The sequence below is a fragment of the Xiphophorus hellerii genome, chromosome 9, assembly GCF_003331165.1.
Source record: "Xiphophorus hellerii strain 12219 chromosome 9, Xiphophorus_hellerii-4.1, whole genome shotgun sequence".
Classification (NCBI taxonomy): domain Eukaryota; kingdom Metazoa; phylum Chordata; class Actinopteri; order Cyprinodontiformes; family Poeciliidae; genus Xiphophorus; species Xiphophorus hellerii.
The window spans coordinates 30,054,419-30,075,764 of record NC_045680.1 but is presented as its reverse complement, the minus strand read 5'-3'; the positions used below and the strand labels follow the sequence as shown (position 1 = coordinate 30,075,764).

The 21,346-nt window shown below is 44.1% G+C and overlaps 1 protein-coding gene across 1 annotated transcript; it reads left to right on the top strand.

Annotated features, from left to right (window-relative positions):
- The first annotated feature begins 680 nt into the window (after positions 1-680).
- LOC116725464 (calpain-1 catalytic subunit-like) lies at positions 681-14,929 on the top strand. The gene is made up of 22 exons (XM_032571534.1): positions 681-805; positions 979-1,227; positions 2,467-2,536; positions 2,839-2,957; positions 7,242-7,375; positions 7,443-7,617; positions 8,686-8,760; positions 8,879-8,964; positions 9,569-9,643; positions 9,746-9,906; positions 10,573-10,724; positions 10,803-10,814; positions 10,898-11,106; positions 11,649-11,694; positions 11,805-11,873; positions 11,947-12,004; positions 12,087-12,148; positions 12,235-12,303; positions 13,177-13,255; positions 13,525-13,641; positions 14,367-14,419; positions 14,572-14,929. Exons 2-22 carry the CDS (start codon positions 991-993, stop codon positions 14,596-14,598), a joined length of 2,085 nt encoding a protein of 694 aa, XP_032427425.1. The 5' UTR covers positions 681-805; positions 979-990; the 3' UTR covers positions 14,599-14,929.
- Positions 14,930-21,346: the final 6,417 nt, after the last annotated feature.

Genomic DNA, 21,346 nt, shown 5'->3' with positions numbered 1-21,346 from the left:
CCAGAACCACCTGGCTGCAGGATCCCCTCAACCTTTGACCCCGATGCCGAGGCAGCAAAGACCCGGGATCAGTTCACCTAATGAACGTCTTGCTTCACAGCCACGTCTTCTTGGCTCTGTCAGAGTCTCAATCTGACCAATCCAAACAGACAACATGGAAAAACAGCTGGATGAGTCTCTGGCAGCTGGAGCCAGAACCAGGCCCTTACACTCCTCACCTCTGCTCTGGAGCCTGCTCACGGTTCCACCATCTTCTCAGCGCCGTTCTGCTGGCATCTAGGAAGAAAATGAGTGCAAGACATTTGGAGGTTAAAAACTCCTTCCTCGACAGTTTTAATCTCTGATGTGCTTCAGGGTTTTCTGCATCTTTTCCAAGAACGCTTTAAGAATCCAGACAAGCGTGTCTGATGGTCCCACACCTGGCTGAGTTTCATGCTGAGGCGCCAACATGTTCACCGACAGAGATTCACTTTACAGAGGAACTGAGGAAGAAGCTGCTTCTGCAGGTGATTCATGCTGTTTGTACGAATAGCTTGGAGAAATTCACCAATCTTTGGCAAATCATTCCAAAAATTTCTGGTTTCATGCATGGCAGACTGTGCTGCTTACTGAGTGTGCAGGTCTGAACGCTGTTCCTCTGGTTTCACCTCCATCCAATGGCAGCTCAGCTAACGAGTCTGTTGGAGAACAGCCTCAGGCGTCAGCCGCTCTATAAAGGAGCTGCAGCTTCTCCTCAGTCTGCCCCCTCAAACTAGACTCAGAGTCTTCCCAACAGCAACACCAGGTGTGAAGAAACTTTTAAAAGGTAACTCTGACTGCAGGAAGCTGCTTCAGTGAATAGAATGATCTATGAAGTATTTGCTTTAGTGAGAACCGCAGTGAGTGTCAGGGTTATGTGTCCTCATGGGCGCCTCTTCAGTGGATGTTGCTGTTGCTTCGAAGTGATGTGTAGAGGCAGACTGGTTGTGTTTTCTGCAGGACGCTGCAGCCATGCTCGCTCCAGGCGTCTGCATGGACATCATCAGCGCTCGTCACTCTAAAGACGGATATGGAACCGTTTCCAACCCCGAGAAGTTCCTGAACCAGGACTTCCAGCAGCTGAAGGAGTACTGCGTCATCCGCCGGGTGAGGTTCATCGACGACATGTTCCCCCCCGACCACCGCTCCATCGGCAGGGACGTCCTGCAGCCGGCCGACCTGGTCCGGGTGGAGTGGGTCAGACCGTCGGTGAGTTCAGGTTCTGAACATGCAGAACGCAGCTGGAGGTCAGAGGTCAGAGGATGTTTACTGAACTAAAGAGGCTGAGGATGAATCAGGTTCAGAGAAGGAGGCCTTCTTTTGATGCATTTTTTAACTGGAAAATAATTCAAAACAAGAAATATAAAAGATAAACTAAACATTTAAAGCAGGAAATTCAGAAGAAATGTAAAAGGGAGGCAAAGTTTCTGCTGCTGGAAGATCCAGAATCCATCATGTTCCTTCTGCTAGATCAGGCCTGCAGGGCCTGAGTCTCTGCTTCATCACCGAGTCACTTAATGAGGTGATTAGCAGAACCGGACCGGACAGAACCGAGGAGGAGATTCAGCTGTTGGACTGGAGCGTGTTGGACCAGGGAGACCTGGATCCCCCTGGTCAGAGGGAAGGAAGAACCTGCTGAGACGCAGGAACCAGAGAGGCTGGAACCGTCCAGAGGCCCATTTAAACTGGGAACAGTGGTTCTGAAGGAAACCCATTTAAACTGGGAACAGTGGTTCTGAAGGAAACCCATTTAAACTGGGAACAGTGGTTCTGAAGGAGTGATGGCCAGACTATGGAGGTCCAAGCAGGACTCAGGTTTCATACTCCTTTACTGAAACATCAGAGCAAATATGTGTTGTTTCATAAACACTTCCTGGGGTCTCCAGGTCAAAGGTCACAGCAAACTGTTGGTCAGTGAACTAAACAGAAACAGAAAGCTAAGCAGAAGAAATGAGCTGAATGCTCTTAAAGTTTGATGCCTTTAAATGAATAAAGGTCACAAAACGTTTCTGAAAGATGAGCTTTAAAGAAAAGCTGCTGTTAGATGTTCTGCTCATCCTGGTTCTGGATGTTTGTTCCTGTTCAAAACGAGTCATTTCTGTCCACTGTCACCACATGCTTGCTGAGGAGGACGGGATGTTAGAAATGATGGCTTCCTTTGATATAACACACAACAATAACAGATAATAACTTTGATAAACTCCATGCGACTGCATCCTGTTATATCCAGGATTAAACTGGACAGTAGTGAGCAGAATGTGAATATGAATATATTCTCTGTATAGAATATGTGAAACCAAAATACTCCAACTTGTCTTGAATTTGTCCAGCTGTAGTCATGCTGTTTGGTTGCTCTGTCAGTGAATCTGTCCAGTCTTGCTGAGTTTGATCTCCTGTTATCAGAGCTGCTGGCTGCATTCAAATGTCAACTTGTTTGTGCTGTTTCAGAAAATAGTTCCCAACCCTTCCTTCATTGTTGACGGAGTCTCCAGATTTGACTTTGGCCAAGGAATGGTTGGTAAGGAAATCTCTTTAATCTTTCTATAATCTGCCCCTAAAGCAGATTTTTGTTCATGCGAGTTGAGGCAGGAGATGCTGATCAGTGGAATCTGGACATGTTCAAACCGTGTTGAGCATTCCTTCAACACCTCATTAAGTTTATCTTCATCATTTATCAACACCAGCAGGATCCCTCCCTCCGCCGCAGTTTGAACTGTTGTTGCTGAAATGTTTTACACAAGTGAACCTGCCTCGTCTTGCCTTTCAAACGCTACTGCATCCCAACTATTCATGTTCAGATGTTTTTCTGTTGTTTCCTAGGAAACTGCTGGTTTCTTGCCTCCATCGGAGCGCTGACCTTCCAGGACTTGGTCCTGAAACAAGTCGTTCCTCTTGAGCAAACATTTGATGAAGATTACTGCGGCCTGTTCCACTTCAGGGTTCGTTCCACGTTTTGTTCTCCAACTGGCAAAAACCTGAAATCATGTTTAAGATAACATTATTTACAAACTTATTACACTTATTTCTTCAGATTTAAACTGTTAAACAGGACAGGAAGTGGGTCAAAAACATAAACAGAAGAAAAACATTTGGAAACTCTTATGGCTGCAGATTTTCCAATAATTAATGGAGACAATGATTTCACCACTAATATGTAAAAATATTAGATATTGGACTAAAATATGTGCAAAATAAAATGTGTGTGTTTTTATTTTGTTCATATTGTTCAGAGTTTATGTATGAGAACATCAGTTAATTTTTTACGATCAGGTAAGAAAGATCTTTTTTAGGATCCTTTTGGTCCTTTTAATCTAGAAATGATATCTGTACTGGATGTAACTTGAAGCAAACTGTTTACTTTTGAAGAACAGGTTTAACTTTTTGGACCTTACATGGATCTGTGATGATCAGGTTAGTTTTCTGGAAATTTCCAAGAACTGGTGAGTTATTTTGCCGTCCTGCAGGTTAGCTGTTGGAGTGAGCAGCAACTCCAGATTATTGGCACAAAACTTTCCGGTTAATCTCTGGAGTTCGGAAATCTGGACCTTATTTCAGGGATTTAATGAACTTAACAGTACTTCTTAGACTTGAAATGTCACAGAAACTGCAAGTTACTTTATAAAAATTACTTTTCAGACAGTTAGATGTACTTTCCAGAGTTTACTGGTTACTTACTGAACTTGTTGCTGTGAAAGTTCTGGAAAGTTAGGTGGTATTTTTGATCAGATGCCAATAACAGCCTATGAGCTTTAAGAACTCCTCAGAGAGGTTAATAAAGTAAGTTTTTAAAAGTAACCATGTAATCTGTAAGATCCAAAATGTTACAGAAAGGAAGTAAATCGTGACTCACATAGTTTCTCTCTGGATCCAGCTGATATCTTTCCAGACCTCACAAGTTACTTTGGTACTTTTCTGGGTTAGCAGATTACTTTTAGAAACATCCAGGCTAGTTTCTAGATTTGACACATTCATTCCACACAAGTTCCAGAAAGTAACCTGTAGGTTCTGGAAGGTTCTGGAAGGTGCTTAATGGTGCGTTCACACCAAACATGTTTTGAGCATCAGGCGCGTCTGGTTTACATTCAAAGACTACGTGGAGGAGCGTCCAGGGTCGTTGTGGCGCGTTTCAAGCATCTAGCACGGCGTAATTTGAACTGTTTGGAGCGTTTGATGAGTCAAGAGCCTTCAATGCACAACAGGAAAAAAACATTTGGTTTGAAAGTAAACCAAACGCATGAAATGTTAGTTGTAGAGAAAAATGTTGAGTTTTCATGGTTTAAATGAAAAGTTAAACCAGTTAATAATCCGTGTACAATTCAACACAATCCACCAGATTTTGACATCCGATTCAGCAACAAGGCGAATCCAGGCAGCTGAAATCAATAAGTATAGTCACTCATGCTCACTTTAAAAACAATAAATAAACAAATAAGTGTTATTTAGAGTAGCATATTAGTACAATAGCACTTTGAGCGCATGCACATTCAAAGTGCGCACGCATCAGACTTGAAGCATCGGACGCAGTTTTTATGCGCGTAACGCTTTTGGTGTGAACGCACCATTACCCAACCAGAGACCAGGACCAGAATAAAACTATGAGGGAAGCGAGTCCAAGTCCAAGTTCAGGTCTAGACCAAAGAAAGACTATTTTCCAGAGCATTGCTGCAGTCGTAATAATGGAGTTGTTGCTACAATTGTTTATGGCAATTTGTAAGCAAACCAGCCCTTAGCAGCTATCCGTCTTGTTGGCCAGCTAGCCTCTAGCAGCTATCCGTCTTGTTGGCCAGCTAGCCCCTAGCAGCTATCCGTCTTGTTGGCCAGCTAGCCTCTAGCAGCTATCCGTCTTGTTGGCCAGCTAGCCTCTAGCAGCTATCCGTCTTGTTGGCCAGCTAGCCCCTAGCAGCTATCCATCTTGTTGGCCAGCTAGCCTCTAGCAGCTATCCGTCTTGTTGGCCAGCTAGCCCTTAGCAGCTATCCGTCTTGTTGGCCAGCTAGCCCCTAGAAGCTATCTGTCTTGTTGGCCAGCTAGCCCTTAGTAGCTATCCGTCTTATTGGTCAGCTAGCCCTTAGCAGCTATCCGTCTTGTTGGCCAGCTAGCCCCTAGAAGCTATCTGTCTTGTTGGCCAGCTAGCCCTTAGTAGCTATCCGTCTTATTGGTCAGCTAGCCCGTAGCAGCTATCCGTCTTGTTGGCCAGCTAGCCTCTAGCAGCTATCCGTCTTGTTGGCCAGATAGCCCTTAGCAGCCATCCGTCTTGTTGGTCAGCTAGCCCTTAGCAGCTCTCCGTCTTGTTGGCCAGTTAACCCTTAGCAGCTATCCGTCTTGTTGGCCAGCTAGCCCTTAGGAGCTATCTGTCTTGTTGGCCAGCTAGCCCCTAGCAGCTATCCATCTTGTTGGCCAGCTAGCCTCTAGCAGCTATCCGTCTTGTTGGCCAGCTAGCCCTTAGCAGCTATCCGTCTTGTTGGCCAGCTAGCCCTTAGCAGCTATCTGTCTTGTTGGCCAGCTAGCCCCTAGCAGCTATCCATCTTGTTGGCCAGCTAGCCTCTAGCAGCTATCCGTCTTGTTGGCCAGCTAGCCCTTAGAAGCTATCCGTCTTGTTGGTCAGCTAGCCCTTAGCAGCTCTCCGTCTTGTTGGCCAGTTAGCCCTTAGCAGCTATCCATCTTGTTGGCCAGCTAGCCTCTAGCAGCTATCCGTCTTGTTGGCCAGCTAGCCCCTAGCAGCTATCCATCTTGTTGGCCAGCTAGCCCTTAGAAGCTATCCGACTTGTTGGCCAGCTAGCCCCTAGCAGCTCTCCGTCTTGTTGGCCAGCTAGCCCTTAGAAGCTCTCCGTCTTGTTGGCCAGCTAGCCCTTAGAAGCTATCCGTCTTGTTGGCCAGCTAGCCTCTAGCAGCTATCCGTCTTGTTGGCCAGCTAGCCCTTAGAAGCTATCCGTCTTGTTGGCCAGCTAGCCCCTAGCAGCTCTCCGTCTTGTTGGCCAGCTAGCCTCTAGCAGCTCTCCGTCTTGTTGGCCAGCTAGCCCTTAGAAGCTATCCGTCTTGTTGGCCAGCTAGCCCCTAGCAGCTCTCCGTCTTGTTGGCCAGCTAGCCCCTAGCAGCTCTCCGTCTTGTTGGCCAGCTAGCCCCTAGCAGCTCTCCGTCTTGTTGGCCAGCTAGCCTCTAGCAGCTATCCGTCTTGTTGGCCAGCTAGCCCCTAGCAGCTCTCCGTCTTGTTGGCCAGCTAGCCCTTAGAAGCTCTCCGTCTTGTTGGCCAGCTAGCCCTTAGAAGCTATCCGTCTTGTTGGCCAGCTAGCCCCTAGCAGCTCTCCGTCTTGTTGGCCAGCTAGCCTCTAGCAGCTATCCGTCTTGTTGGCCAGCTAGCCCTTAGAAGCTATCCGTCTTGTTGGCCAGCTAGCCCCTAGCAGCTCTCCGTCTTGTTGGCCAGCTAGCCCTTAGAAGCTATCCGTCTTGTTGGCCAGCTAGCCCCTAGCAGCTCTCCGTCTTGTTGGCCAGCTAGCCCCTAGCAGCTCTCCGTCTTGTTGGCCAGCTAGCCCCTAGCAGCTCTCCGTCTTGTTGGCCAGCTAGCCTCTAGCAGCTATCCGTCTTGTTGGCCAGCTAGCCCCTAGCAGCTCTCCGTCTTGTTGGCCAGCTAGCCCTTAGAAGCTCTCCGTCTTGTTGGCCAGCTAGCCCTTAGAAGCTATCCGTCTTGTTGGCCAGCTAGCCCCTAGCAGCTCTCCGTCTTGTTGGCCAGCTAGCCCCTAGCAGCTCTCCGTCTTGTTGGCCAGCTAGCCCTTAGAAGCTCTCCGTCTTGTTGGCCAGCTAGCCCTTAGAAGCTATCCGTCTTGTTGGCCAGCTAGCCCCTAGCAGCTATCCGTCTTGTTGGCCAGCTAGCCTCTAGCAGCTATCCGTCTTGTTGGCCAGCTAGCCCCTAGCAGCTCTCCGTCTTGTTGGCCAGCTAGCCCTTAGCAGCTATCCGTCTTGTTGGCCAGCTAGCCTCTAGCAGCTATCCGTCTTGTTGGCCAGCTAGCCCCTAGCAGCTCTCCAGACTCTTGAACTGCCACAACATTTAGGTGGACCCTCAGGAGTTCTAACACCCACCTAATGCTAACTACAGTAGCTCGTTAGCTGCAGGTGGAGGACTTCAATCCCTCAGAGTTCCTTCAATCAGACAAACATCCATAAATCTTCTCTGGAAAATCTTCCTCTCAATATTTAGTTTCAAAATAACACTGTTTTCTTTACATTTCAGTTCTGGAGGTTTGGAAAATGGGTCGACGTAGTCATTGACGATAAGCTGCCAACAATCAACGGCCAGTTAATTTTTGTCCACTCTAAGAACCCGACTGAGTTCTGGCCCGCTCTGATGGAGAAGGCCTACGCCAAGTACGTGAGCTGCTGATAAAATGTTGCTGCCGACGTGTTTGTGTCTAACCTGGCCCTGCTGTGTCAGGGTCTGTGGCTCCTATGCAGACATGAATGCAGGAACTCCAGTGGAGGCCTTGGTGGACTTCACCGGCGGCGTCCACATGTGTGTGCAGCTGTCTGAGCCGCCTGCAGACCTGTGGGAGCTGATGTGCAGAGCCGGCCAGGCCAAGTCGCTGATGGGCTGCGGGACTCCGCAGGGAGTAAGAGACGATCACACCTCAGCCAACTGCAAACTGAGAAATCCCTCCAGGCTGCGAGTTTGAGCAGATCTGGACCTGCTATAATACACCATAATAACACACAGAGGAACTTGTTCTGGATGTCAGCCAGTTAGAGAAAAACCTGGGGCTGCCACCAACCGACTGTTGATAAAGGATTAATCTGCTGACAGAAAGACGAGGTGAAGGTTTCGTGAGAACTTCCAGGATCCAGGAAGCTCTCAGTTCAGACACGCAGGACTCAGATTTCATCTTTTCACCCCAAGGATAGAAAGATGAGGACAGGACATAAACACTTAATCTACCTTTTTAGAAACAAAGTTAAACAACTGGCTCAGTAATAACATTAAACCCGTCCAAACCTCTCTGACCAATCAGAGGTGGGTTCTCCTCCAGCCGGGTCGCTCCAGCACCAGTCAGCACCGCACAGATTCAGAACTTAAACCTTTTCATCAAACTCACTGGGCAGTTTGTCACTTCAGTTATTAGGAAATATGATGAAACAACTGAAAAAACATAACCAGAAAATTCAAGGCAGAAATGTTGGGCTTCATAATAAACTGTCATATCGGGGGGCGTGCCGTGGCGTAGGGGATGGAGCGACCCACGTTTGGAGGCCTCGAGTCCTCGACGCGGCCGTCGCGGGTTTGACTCCCGGACCCGACGATGTTTGCTGCATGTCTTCCCCCTCTGTCTCCCCCTTTTCTGTCAGCCCACAAAAGAGCCCACACTAGAGCCCACAAAAGACCCCCTGGAGGGGAGGAAAAAACAGCAAAAAACTCTCATATCGGTTAACATTTTGACCAGCTTGATTAGAAGTCGTGTGCAGGTTAGACCTCAGCTCTATCCGGTGGGTTAATCTGGAAGAACAATCTGTCAATCTGCAGATTAACAGCCACTTACACTGAAGCTCTTCAGGTTTTGTTGTTGTAAGACAGAGAAGCTGAAACGTCTCACTGACTGATGGGAGCAGCTGACGTCCAGCTCAGGCTTTATATGACATAATATGTACATTTAATGACTTTAATCCTGAATTTACTCCTTTCTTAGGAGACTTCTGCCAACACCGTCTTACCAAACGGCCTAGTTCAAGGCCACGCCTACGCCGTCACTGGAGTCAAGGAGGTAAAACATGGATTTCAACTGGAACTCCAACATGGAGAGAGTCAGCCTAGTTCAACATGTGAGTGCTGCAGTCAGACCGATCATCTGGTGAGCGCTGTGTCTGCTACCTGTCGGCCAGGTGCTGAGCAGAGCGAAGGCTGAGCGTCTGGTGCGTCTGTGGAACCCCTGGGGCCAAGGAGAGTGGAGCGGAGACTGGAGCGACCGGTGAGAACCAACTCCTCTGTCCTCCATCCTTCATGCCGACACCGTCTGGCCTTTCTGAGTGAAGGAGCAGGATCTCAGGCAGGAAGGGATCTGAGGATGAACTAGCAGACGGATGAAGGGATTAAAGATGGATTCTTCCTGTTCTGGAAGCTTCCCAGGACCACCAGCAGGAGGCGTCCTTTAACAACCACTTTACATCATCAAACTCGGTTTGATCTGTGCAAACATCTACCGTTCCCCAGAGGCTCACAGCAGAAACACACTCAGTTTGGAGTCAACACCGCTCCGGTGGCTCCAAACTGGTTCTGACCCATCAGAAAACCAGCATAGCTCATTGGTTCCCATTTGAAACGGGTTTGATGGTGCTGATGCACCAGTGTCATTATTATCCAGGCAGCAGCCATTACAACATGGCCGCCCTCCCTTAGTGGCTCCATCAGAACCGCACTGACCAAAGTTCTGGGCTCCCTGGTACCGGGCCCAAAGGCTCAGGCTCTGAAGTGAGCTCTGAGTGGAGTGATGATCCGGAGTTGAGGATGTTTGTGGTCATGTTGATCCCGCAGAGTTCGGTTCACCTGTTCCTGTTCCTGTTCTGTTCCTGAAGGTCGCCTCTGTGGCAGACGGTGAGTCCTCAGGATCGGGAAACCTGCCTTTCAGTGCGTGAAGACGGCGAGTTCTGGTGAGCTGGACCCGCTTTCTCTGAGCAAACTGCTGAGAATAAACTCTGCTCTTATTGTTTCCCATCACCTCACTCCTGCTGCCACATACTGTCCTTTCCAAGGATGACTCTGCAGGATTTCTGTAAGTTTTACTCTGACCTGGACATCTGCTGCTCGTGTCCGGACTTCCTCGATGGGAGCTCGTCCTGTCACTGGAAATCCTCGTTTTACGAAGGCCGATGGGTCGCAGGGATCTCAGCTGGAGGCTGCATGAATCACCCTGGTACGAAGAAAAAATTAAAATGAAAAAGAAAACAGCACAGGGCCGGTCCAACTCTGGATCGGTTCAACCTGCTGTCAGACGGTCAGGGTACTGTTAGCTTTGGGTAAAGGAAAACACAGAAAAAATAAGGAAAACACAGAAAAAATAAGGAAAACACAGAAAAAATAAGGAAAACACAGAAAAAATAAGGAAAACACAGAAAAAATAAGGAAAACACAGAAAAAATAAGGAAAACACAGAAAAAATAAGGAAAACACAGAAAAAACAAGGAAAACACAGAAAAAATAAGGAAAACACAGAAAAAATAAGGAAAACACAGAAAAAATAAGGAAAACACAGAAAAAATAAGGAAAACACAGAAAAAATAAGGAAAACAGGAAAAAATAAAGAAAACAGAAAAAATGAAAAAGTAGGGAAAATGATAAAAAGAGAAAGGAGAACAAAACAGAAAAATCAATGTAAAGAAAAAAGAAGGACATGAAGAAAAGAGGAAAAATGTGGAAAAAAGATAAAATGGAGGAAAATGTGATTCAATAATTTAGAAAGAGGTTTTATTGAGCCTTAAAGTGAATTAAACTGATGACTGAATCAGCTTCCCGGGGATGAAATTGGGATTTCTTCATCCTACTGGTGGCGTTCACGGAGGTCTTCCTCGTTTCCTCCCAGGGACCTTCTGGACCAATCCGCAGTACCGGGTGCAGGTTGCAGGCTCAGACAGTCAGGGTGAGAAGAACATGCTGGTGTCTCTCATGCAGAAGCCGGACAAGAGGAACAGGCGGCTGGTCCAGAACCTCCACATAGGCTTCTCTGTGTTTGAGGTGAGCGCCGTCTTCCTGCCGCCGTCTTTGATTCATCTGATGCTTTCTAATCCGCTTCATCTTCTGCTTTTCTTCAAGGTGCCTAAAGAAGTAAGTGTTGTTGTTTCACCTGCCAGTACTGAGCAGCTGACGCTGTAAAAAATGACTTAAAGTAATAAGTTGTCCCGCTGCAGTTCAGGGCTGTGAGGGGGAAATTCCCAGCCCATTTCTTCAGCACAAACAAGCCGGTGGCTCAGTTGGAGAACTACCCCAACGCGCGGGAGGTGATGCAGCTGCTGAGCCTGAAGCCCGGAGAGTTCCTGATCGTCCCGTCCACCTACAGCCCCAACGAGACGGCGTCCTTCATCCTCACCGTGCTGTCCAAGACCGAGACACACGTCTAGTAGGTCACAGCTGGGACGGGGCCCAGTATGGTCTGAGGGCCCAGTACGCTCACAGGGACCAGTACGGACTGAGGGCCCAGTACGCTCACAGGGCCCAGTACGGTCCCAGGGCCCAGTATGGTCACAGGGATCAGTACGGTCACAGGGCCCAGTACGGTCTGAGGGCCCAGTACGGTCACAGGGCCCAGTACGCTCACAGGGCCCAGTACGGTCTCAGGGCCCAGTATGGTCCCAGGGACCAGTACGGTCTGAGGGACCAGTACGCTCACAGGGACCAGTACGCTCACAGGGACCAGTACGGTCACTGTGTGGAACAGCCTCAGTGATCTTGGAGACATAATTTATAGCTGCTTATTGCTTCAGTGTTAAAACGTTTATCTCTGTTCGTCCACAGAACGAGAATCCGTAAAGCAGCGTTGCTAATGACGACCAATAATGATTATGAAATATTTTACATCCATCGCTGAGATTAAAATGTTGTCGAATATGCAGAGAGGACCAGTGAAGTTTGTGAAGGTGAATGCTTTGTTTCTCCTGGCAGTGAGAGTTCTGGTGGAAACGACCCGGATCAGGTGGAGACAGAGAAGGTAGGCCCGACTCCCAGGTTCTGCTCGTCTCATTAAATTCAGTCAGACACGCCTCACATTTCGGTCTGAACGGATCCGATACTAAATGGCGCCGTGTCTCCTCCCTGCAGCCCTCTGCTCCGGTCAGCGCAGCGGTGGAAGACAGTAACAGAACCCTGTTCCGACAGTACTCTGACAAGGTGAGGCGCTTTTCACTAGAACACCGTCACTCTGCAGCCGCCGCCAGACCGTCCTTCATTTCTCTTCCTACAGTACGAAGAAGTGGACGCCGAGCAGCTGCAGAGCCTCCTGAACGGCAAAATCCTGAGAGGTTTGGACCGAGCCTCCATCGCAGGGTCACAGGTCACAGGGTCACCTGCACCACTCTCACTCCTTGCTCTGTTTTCACCCAGGTGACCTGAAGTCTGGCGGCTTCAGCACCGACGCCTGCCGCAGCATGGTGGCCCTCATGGACGTATCCTCCACCCGAACTCCCCACAACATGTCTGACCTTTAACCCCTGCCTCTGAATGAGCGTACCTTAACGAACTGATCAAACAGACATCCATCACTGGGAAGCTGAACAGTGAGGAATTTGTCAGTTTGTGGAGGAAGATTGTCTCGTACAAGGTGAGAGCAGTGAAGTATTTACCACACAACATGTCAAACTGCTGCTTTTCAGCCGTTACTCACTAAAAACATCCAGTTAAGTTTAATGGATAAAGAAGGACGTTTCTGATAATTTATTATGAGGTTACAGAGACAAACTAGAGCTTCGTGGATCATAATCACTAACAGCCACAGGCCGGCGGACCGACCGCTTTACGCTATAAAATAACAGAACCTAAAGATTGAGCTGCCAAACTGGTTAACACACCGACATTTACAGGGTCATAATCAGATCAGAATGGAAACAACGAACATCAGACATTCAGTCCAACATCATTTCTCTGTGCAAATTATTCCTTAGCACACAAAAAGGAATAGGACACAACACCAAACACATGGACATTTTAGACAAATGTGATGTTAAAATCAATCAACAAATAGAAACTTAACGACTTATCTGCCACCTTTATAAACACAAATAATACAGAAGTCAAATAATACCTGAGAATTAAAAATAAAATGTCTAAATATAAAATACATAACTTCTCCTTTGCTAGTGAAAACACAGGTGAAATACTGTGTGGTGTGAATGAGAGGAACGCTGACATGTCCTGATATCTGCCTGGATTCTGAAATAGGAAATAATCTCTCCTTCCCTGAACAGACGCAGCATCACCATCCTGCTGCCTCTGCTCTCATGTACCATGGAAAGAACAACAACATTAATATTCCTGCTAACAGGGAACATCTGGCTTATGTCCCAGATTTTACATACAACTAGAAAAACACTGGCAGAATGCACCAGTCACAGTAAACGCAGGAAAACAGTAAGATAGTTTCACCCGTTGGTAGTTTGCAGATCCAGACAGCTGACTGTCCTCTGTCTTCCTTCAGGACATCTTCTCTCACTGCGACGTCTCTCAGACGGGGACGCTGTCGCTCAGCGAGCTGAGGAAGGCCATCATGGCTTCAGGTCAACAAGGTTTTATTTATCCTGGATTCACAGCACAGTGTTATTAGCTCACACCCGGCCTCATGTACAAGCCTGCATTAGTTTTCAAACAAGCCACAGTCAACCCCACATTCCCCCAGAACCCAGTATGCTGTGACCAAATGTAAATTCAAAGTGAAACTCATAAAATCATCAGTTTAAGCTTAATATTTCTGACTGTTAGCCGTAGCTTAGTGCTCAGCAGGTCTGAGGCTGACAAAAGCTCTGACAGATTTTGCCCTGTTGCACAGGAAAGACGATCAGTGACGGCATGCTGAACATCATGGCTCTGCGCTACGGCGCCTCCTCTGGATTCATAACGCTGGAGAACTTCATCGCTTTGGCCCTTCGATTTGACCGCATGTACCGTAAGCATCTGATCAGAGGACATGGTGCTGGTGATGGCTGCTTATCGCCAAACCAAAACCTAAGGAGAGTGTGCAGCCAGATCTGGAGTTTGGGATTTTACTGCTGCTGAAGATCCTGATAAACGAGGCTAGTTGTGTGTTAAGCAGAGAAATTATACTCAAGTAAGAGTAAAATGATCAACTATTTAATATTTAAGAATTACATAGTCAGATGGACCAAGATGTAAAGTTCAGTAGAAATTTTGGTATTTTAAGGAGCAAACTGACAATAATTCATATAAGTAACAAAAAATAACAAAATCAGGCAAAATAAAATGTTTCCAAATCAGTTTTTTTCCAACAAAAAATCTTTTAAACTTTAACAGAAACTGCAGGTGTGTCTGAGTCTGGTGACATTTTGGTTAAAACGTTTAATTTTCATTCGGTGGGTAGAAAATCCAGAAATTTTACTCAAGTAAGAGTAGAGATACTTCATGGTAAAATTACTCAAGTAAAGGTCAAAAGTAATAATACTCCTAAAACTACATTTTTTCAGTAAGGTTACTCAAGTAAATGTAACTAATTATTATCCAGCTCTGGTGTTAGGCTACACTGAAGGAACTAAATATGACACCTTATTTTATCAGACTGGAGTGCCATGAAAGCGTATTTTTAGTAATTCAGTTTATAATTATTTCCTCTTTATTGATCATTATTTCAGTTTCTTCAAATATTTTTCCCTGCAGAAATATTCAGAGAGTTATCTGATGGAGGAGCCGTGACTCTTCGCGAACCAGAGGTAATTAAACTGATTCTTCCTAAGTTTGATTTTTCTCTCTGACTGAACTGTTGCATCTTTACAAACACATGGCAGAAATCAGATCATATTTGGTCTCTGCCTGCCTTACTGATATAAAATAAATTATAATGAACTTAATATATTTCTTCTAGTGGATGAACCTTGTGATATATTCCTAACCTGGAAAAGAAGAGCCGAACAGGAAACGATGGAGCAGAGCGAACGTCTTCTTACGTCACTGACAGCACCGCTGCCCAACGAGTCCGACCCTAACGGAGCATCAGACGGATTTTAGGTTTTGCTGAACATGTTTTTTAAACATTTCTGAAAAAATATCCAGGTCATATTTACTGAAAACATGTAATATGTGAAAGTTTGATGAAAATCCTGACTTTGAGAACATTTATTCACTTAAGAAAGTAATTCCACATTAAGCAATAAATATTGTTTAACAAAATTGCTTGCTTTTCTGATGACAATTCATATAGAATAAAATGTGGTATGAGACCCGTTTCCTTGTGTCCCTAGCATGAACACCAGAGATTGTCTGACACATGTGCATCTTCTCTGACTTTAACTGGACCTTTGAGCTCCTGTCAGGTCCGTCTCAGATGGTTATTTTTCAGCAGCAGATCCTCCAGGTGGCTCTGCTCTGAAACACAGGATGTCTCTGTAGGACATGATACACAGCAACCAACCATGAAACAAGCTACAAACATTACATTTTGTCAAATGCCATCATCAAAATCATCAAGAATAATAATCAAACACACATCAAATTTCTGAAACCAGACAAACACGTTAGTGATTTTAAAAAACTCAAATAAGTTACATATGCTCTAAATATAGCCAAAGCATCTGTTTCATTGATGTAAAAATACTTAAAAACTGCCTAAAATGCCTAAGCATAATTTAATTAATTGGCCAGAGGCCAAAATTTCACATTTTTGTCCATTTCTAAGAGGGACTTGGTGCTGTCAATCATTCTCATATAGTTGCTGCTCTACCCCGGTTTTCCTGGAACATAAAGTAGTTTCTCTGCTGCTTTAGAAACATGAACATGAGGTTGATTGACAGCACTAAGACCCTCCTCCTGACTGTGTATTATGTTTGGTGTAACGAGCTCTAGTGACCTCGTTACGGGACCAGAGACTGAAGTCTCTGACTCTGTTGGTCAGAGAGACTCAACACCTGCTTTAAATGAAAGTCAAGAGTGTCCCCTTTAAGATGATACCAAAGATTATATTATAGACCTTTGACAAATGCCCATACCATGAGCCTAAACCAGACATACACCAGTCTCAAGAAACAGAATTAGTCCAAAGGGGTCGTTCACTTCATGAGCCAATAACTATGACCCAGCTACCATTTTGGAAGGGCTATCATGCCAAAATATTAACTAGAGACATGTATCTTTTCAAAAAATATCGATAGACTTTGCCACCCTGAAATGGACATAAAATGGTCTGATACATGGACTAATTTAAAAGCAAGCAAAGTGTAAAATTCTATTGGTGTATTTTATTTCCGTTTTATTTTGAAAAGCTAACGGAAGTGAGCAGTCTGAGCAGAGCTTGATGACAGGGACGGGAAGGACGCGCAGGAGGTAAAATGTACGCCGCAGCTTTTAGTAATAAGTATCCTGATCGATAACCCAATGGTCGGTAATGGACACAACTTATGGACATTTTCAGATCTATTTTTTTCCTGCTATTCTATATGTTTTTTGCACTTTGAGGCGGTTTAATACTGAACAGTTAGTGTAGGAGCCATTTATCCTTTTCTGTGTTTATCGCCACCAGGGGGCGAATTTCATTTTGAGTTCTGTGTGTTTGATGGGGGATGGGTATTTAAGGTCAACGGTGATTCTGTTCAGGTGTTGTTAGTGGGAAGAGGCAACAGTTTTCCACTGTGTTTGGTTTAGGTTTTGATGTCGAATTTACGTGTAACTACATGGAAGTAGCAAACAATGGACATTGTTCTGTACAATAAATTACCTTTTTATAAGTCAAACTAGTGATGGTGAGATGAAGCCTCATTGAACCACTTGAGCCAACTGGTTCAGAAAGGGTTCATTTCTTGAGGCTTCATGTGCACACGAAACCACCTACTGGCCAGGTGTATAATCACAGCCAGCTGTATCTTAATACGTGTGATGCATTGAATTTTTGTCTATTATGGCTCTTGGGAATGACTTCACAAAAGGTGTAGGACGAAATCATTTGTCTACATAAATTATGTATACACATATGTGTATAATAAAATATTGTTTGAATGTATCCTCTGTGTGTAATTATTCCCAAAATAGTAGTGTCATGTGATATGGCATGTTGTGTAATAATGTTTTTCTGTGACTCTAGAAAAATGGCCTGGGCTTAATCAGGCAGAGGACAGTGAAAGTGCTTGTGGAACTAAGGAGGGGGCAGTGAATAGGCTAATGCTTGTGTAACTTGGATGATTTCATGCATTTTTATTAAGAAACAACAATTTCTCCACAGTTTTTGGTTTCACACGATTTCTCTTTTTTGACACTACATGGATGAGGTGTTATTATTGTACCCCAACTCCTTGGAGCACAATAAACACCTCACCTTTACAGAAAATAAGAAACAGTGAAAAATACAGTTCCTCATAAGCAAACCTAATGCAGCTGCAAATGTTCACCTTACCTTGTTAGGGCTTATCAAATCGAAATGTTCCCACATAGGAGAAATCCTCCTCTTTCTCGCCGGCTCCATCCTACTCCTATCCTGGCGCTCCTAAATAAATCTATCTATCTATCTATCTATCTATCTATCTATCTATCTATCTATCTATCTATCTATCTATCTATCTATCTATCTATCTATCTATCTATCTATCTATCTATCTATCTATCTATCTATCTATCTATCTATCTATCTATCTATCTAGCTATCTATCTAGCTATCTCTCTCTCTCTCTCTCTGTCTCCCCCCCCCCCCCCCCTAAACTCTCCAAACACCAAACTGTCTCAAACTAAATAACCACTATCCAAACTCTGCTATCCAAACTATCAAAACTCTATCCACTCTCTCAACTGACCGCAACTCGCCTACAACAACCCACATTTTGAATGCAGCCTGTGCGATTTCTAAAGCTGTCAAACCCCGCGCCAAACTCTGAGCCACTTCCCGAAGCAGTCACGTGGTACAGCCGGGCAGCGAGGCTTCGGACGTCATCGTTTTCGGCTCCTCCCCTAAATGAAGCAAGCCTCGATACGCGCTTTATGGAAACGCCCCCTCCATTACTCGACACACGCCTCGAAGCCTCGGCACATCACGTAACATCACTAAGTCAAACTAAAGATCGGCATGATAAATCTCTACTGAACGCACGTGAGACCAACGCCTTTCAAGCATAACAACCAGTAGCCTAAAATATAGGATTTTAGCCGCTACAGTTAGCATTCGCTAACTAGGTAAATGCTGCACTGGAAGCCTAGTTTAGCTAGCTCAGCTTACTATGGTGACATAACGAGGAGCAGAGGCCTTATGGGCCGCTTTGACATGCCGTAGTGCCGCCATCTTGGAGCGGTGGACATTTGGCAGGGGCGATGAAGGATCTGCGCATTTAAACTACCATAAGTCACTGAATGCTATACTGATTTTAATGCTTTTTATGCTAACTTTATTTCTAAACCTTATTCACATAGCTGTCATAGCTACATCTATAAGGACACACATTTTTAAAATAGCTTTGAACTGGATTGATACGCTGTTCAGCATATTTAAATATATTTAGTGGAGTTAACACTAGTAGAATACAATATGTTGATGTATAATAGGTATTTTACATACCACACAGCCACTCAAATTGTTATATTTTTATGTATTCATGTTATATATATATATAAGTCATATTTTATATATACAGCATTTTTATAACAGCTGAAGTTAACAGAGTTTCTGCCTCTTCCATTCCGGTCTGGATGTGAAGACTAGTCATAACTGAAGTGTTAATAGACTGTCAGAAGAGTCTCTATGGATTATATATTTTTTCTTTCCCTTCTCCTGAACATTGATTATTGGACTTAAACCCTGGCACAGCAGATGGAGGATTGCGTCGTCATCTTAAGACATCATTTGGTTTTTCCTCTTCACCTCAACTGGGAGCAGCGTCTGAATGAACTGAACTACTAAAGCAGGTACTGCTTTGTTTTGTTTATTTTCTTGTAGAGTGAAACAGCCTTTAAGTTTTGGGTGTCACCATAAGCAGGGCCAGATTAACGTTTTGCTGGACCCTAGGCCCCATGATCATGACCAGAAGATCACCGTAATCTGGCAAAATACAGAATAAAATACCGTAATAATACAGTAAATATACTCTATGGAGCTTTGGAACTGACATCACTACGTGTGACGTTTACGTCGCTGGGCGCCATCTTGTATGGCCTCATACCAAAACAAACTTTATTCCGGCGTTTTCATTGTGCTACTGACCGCATCGAAGTTGCTTTCAAGTTGGATATTGGATTTTCGCGCTCCACGGAGTAAGGAGCATTTAGTTCAAGGTTGATCCGATTTATGAACTCTAATTCCGGCCAGCTGTTCTCTAGCGCTCCCTCCTCAAGCGCTCGGAGGTTCACATTGGGACCGTCAATTTCCAACCAAACACTCCTGTAAATAAATGCCTTGTGACCAACTGATACAAAAAAGTGGTAATTCATGCTATTACACGAGGCACACTATCCTCTATTAAAATGTTAAGTGACAGACTGGCGACCTGTCCAGGTGACCCCGTTAGCTGGAGAGGCAGCAGCACCTCCCGACCCACTAGGGACAAGGGTGTAAGAAAATGGATGGATAAATCATTTTAATATTAAATTATATGTTTTCTTCAGTAGCTTCCAAATTGTGCCCCATTAACTCAAAATCAATGTAAAATTATTCTACTGGACTGCATAGATCATCTTTATTACATTTTGACCCCTGTTTTGTTTTTTAACTAATTTTATATTTTAAAAATATTTTTAAAAAATGTTCATAAAATGTATTACTTCAGATGATCATCACATTTGTTACCTGTAATGTTTAATTACATACAATTCTAGGACAGGATATAGTTCATTACATGTTCACTTCTTACCTGAAATATGTTAAATATTTATTTAACATATTCACACTTTATTTCCTTAAAGTGTGATCTATTTCATAACATTTACTTGTCACCTTTATTGTTTACTCTGAAATGTTTAATTACACATTAAATGTTTAAAGATGGGCTCTTTCATCTGGTTTGATTGTTTACATTAAATGTTTACTGCAAAATTGAATATAACTGTTTACTTTAATCACATAAAATGTTTATTTAAAATATAATCTTTCATTACATGTATGTTTATTACTTGAAACATTTTAAATATCACATTTTTACTTGAAATGTGATTCATTTCATCACCTGTTTACATGCAACTTGAAGAGCTTGAATCAAACGTTTTATGAATTTTTACCACATTAAATTATGAATGAGAGAAAACAGCCACTTCCAACTGAACACATAATTAAACCCAAATGGTTCATGTTCCTCTTCAGAGTGTGCAGCCTTGCTGAGCTTCTCTCCTGGTGTTTCCTCCTCAGCCTCTCCAACTTGCTCCTCTTCTACAGCCTCCACTGTGTTTTCATTATTTACCTCTTCTGGGGTAAATCATGAAAACAGTCTCTGTCACTTGTTGATCCACCATAGTCTTGCTGTATCGTCTCTTTAATTGAGGTGCATGTCGGTCCGATGTCGTGGCGTTTACCTCGCAGTGACCCAGATTCAGTCTGGATTGATCTAATCCACTTCATACGTCTGTTTGCCTTGAAGAGGAAATATCAGAACACATCAGTATTAATACTGTAAATTTGGTAACACTAGTAAAATAGTTTACTTCACAATAATGGAATAACCTCGATGTTCACTGACAAAACTTGGACTATGCTACATAAAAAATATCAGCCTGACCTAAACAAGGTTGACCCACTTGTTGAACTCAACGTAACTGAACACGAGTCACCCGGACAAAATCATAGCAAAACATTATGACACAACAGCAACAAAGCGAATTTAGATACTCACCAGAATGGACATGTCTGGAGCAAACTCGTAGATATCTTGGGATGTTGGAGAACGTAACATCAGGACATCTCACCGCTGATACCCAGGACATTCGTCTCCTTTTTGTTAGCTCTGATAGCTTAGCCTCCTCGCGTTGTGAAATGAAAGTCCGTTTTCCATCTTTTTACCGTTTCGGTCATGTGATCGGACATTACATCCAATAATGCAGCAAGTTCGAACCATTGCTAAATAATTTTAAGTAACTTGGATTCAAAAATTCAAAATATCTGTGAGACAGTCGTTTTCTCGGTTATGTTTATGGCCATACAAGATGGCGCTCATATCCCTACGCCTTGAGCAGTGACGTCACGTTCCAAAGCTCTATACCACGTGTGTCAAACTCAAGGCCCGTGGGCCAAATCTGGCCCACCGGAGCTTTTTATCTGGCCCTCTAGATTCTACACTTAAACAATACTTAAGAACTCTTAAACACTAAGAGTTCTTAAGTATTATGTTATCAATCAATCAAATCAATGCAGTTTTTATCTGTCTACTGCTAAATTATATCAATCAGTCGCTCCAGTTTCTTGAGAATTATTGTGGAAATTCATGCAAAATCAACAAATCCCCGCAATTTATTGCACAAATACATATTTTGAGTTTATTTCAGATTTTTCTCAAAAATTGTCAAAAAGTTTTACTTGTGCTAAAGAGCTGCCTCAGCCTTAACTGATGTCAGATTATAGTCCATAATCTATACAGCGAGTAATAAAAAGTCACATTTACTGTCATAAATAAGCGCAGATATTTCCAGATTAGTACCACAAACACTTTAATTTTTACTGCAGGAAAATCACAAAAAGAATCATG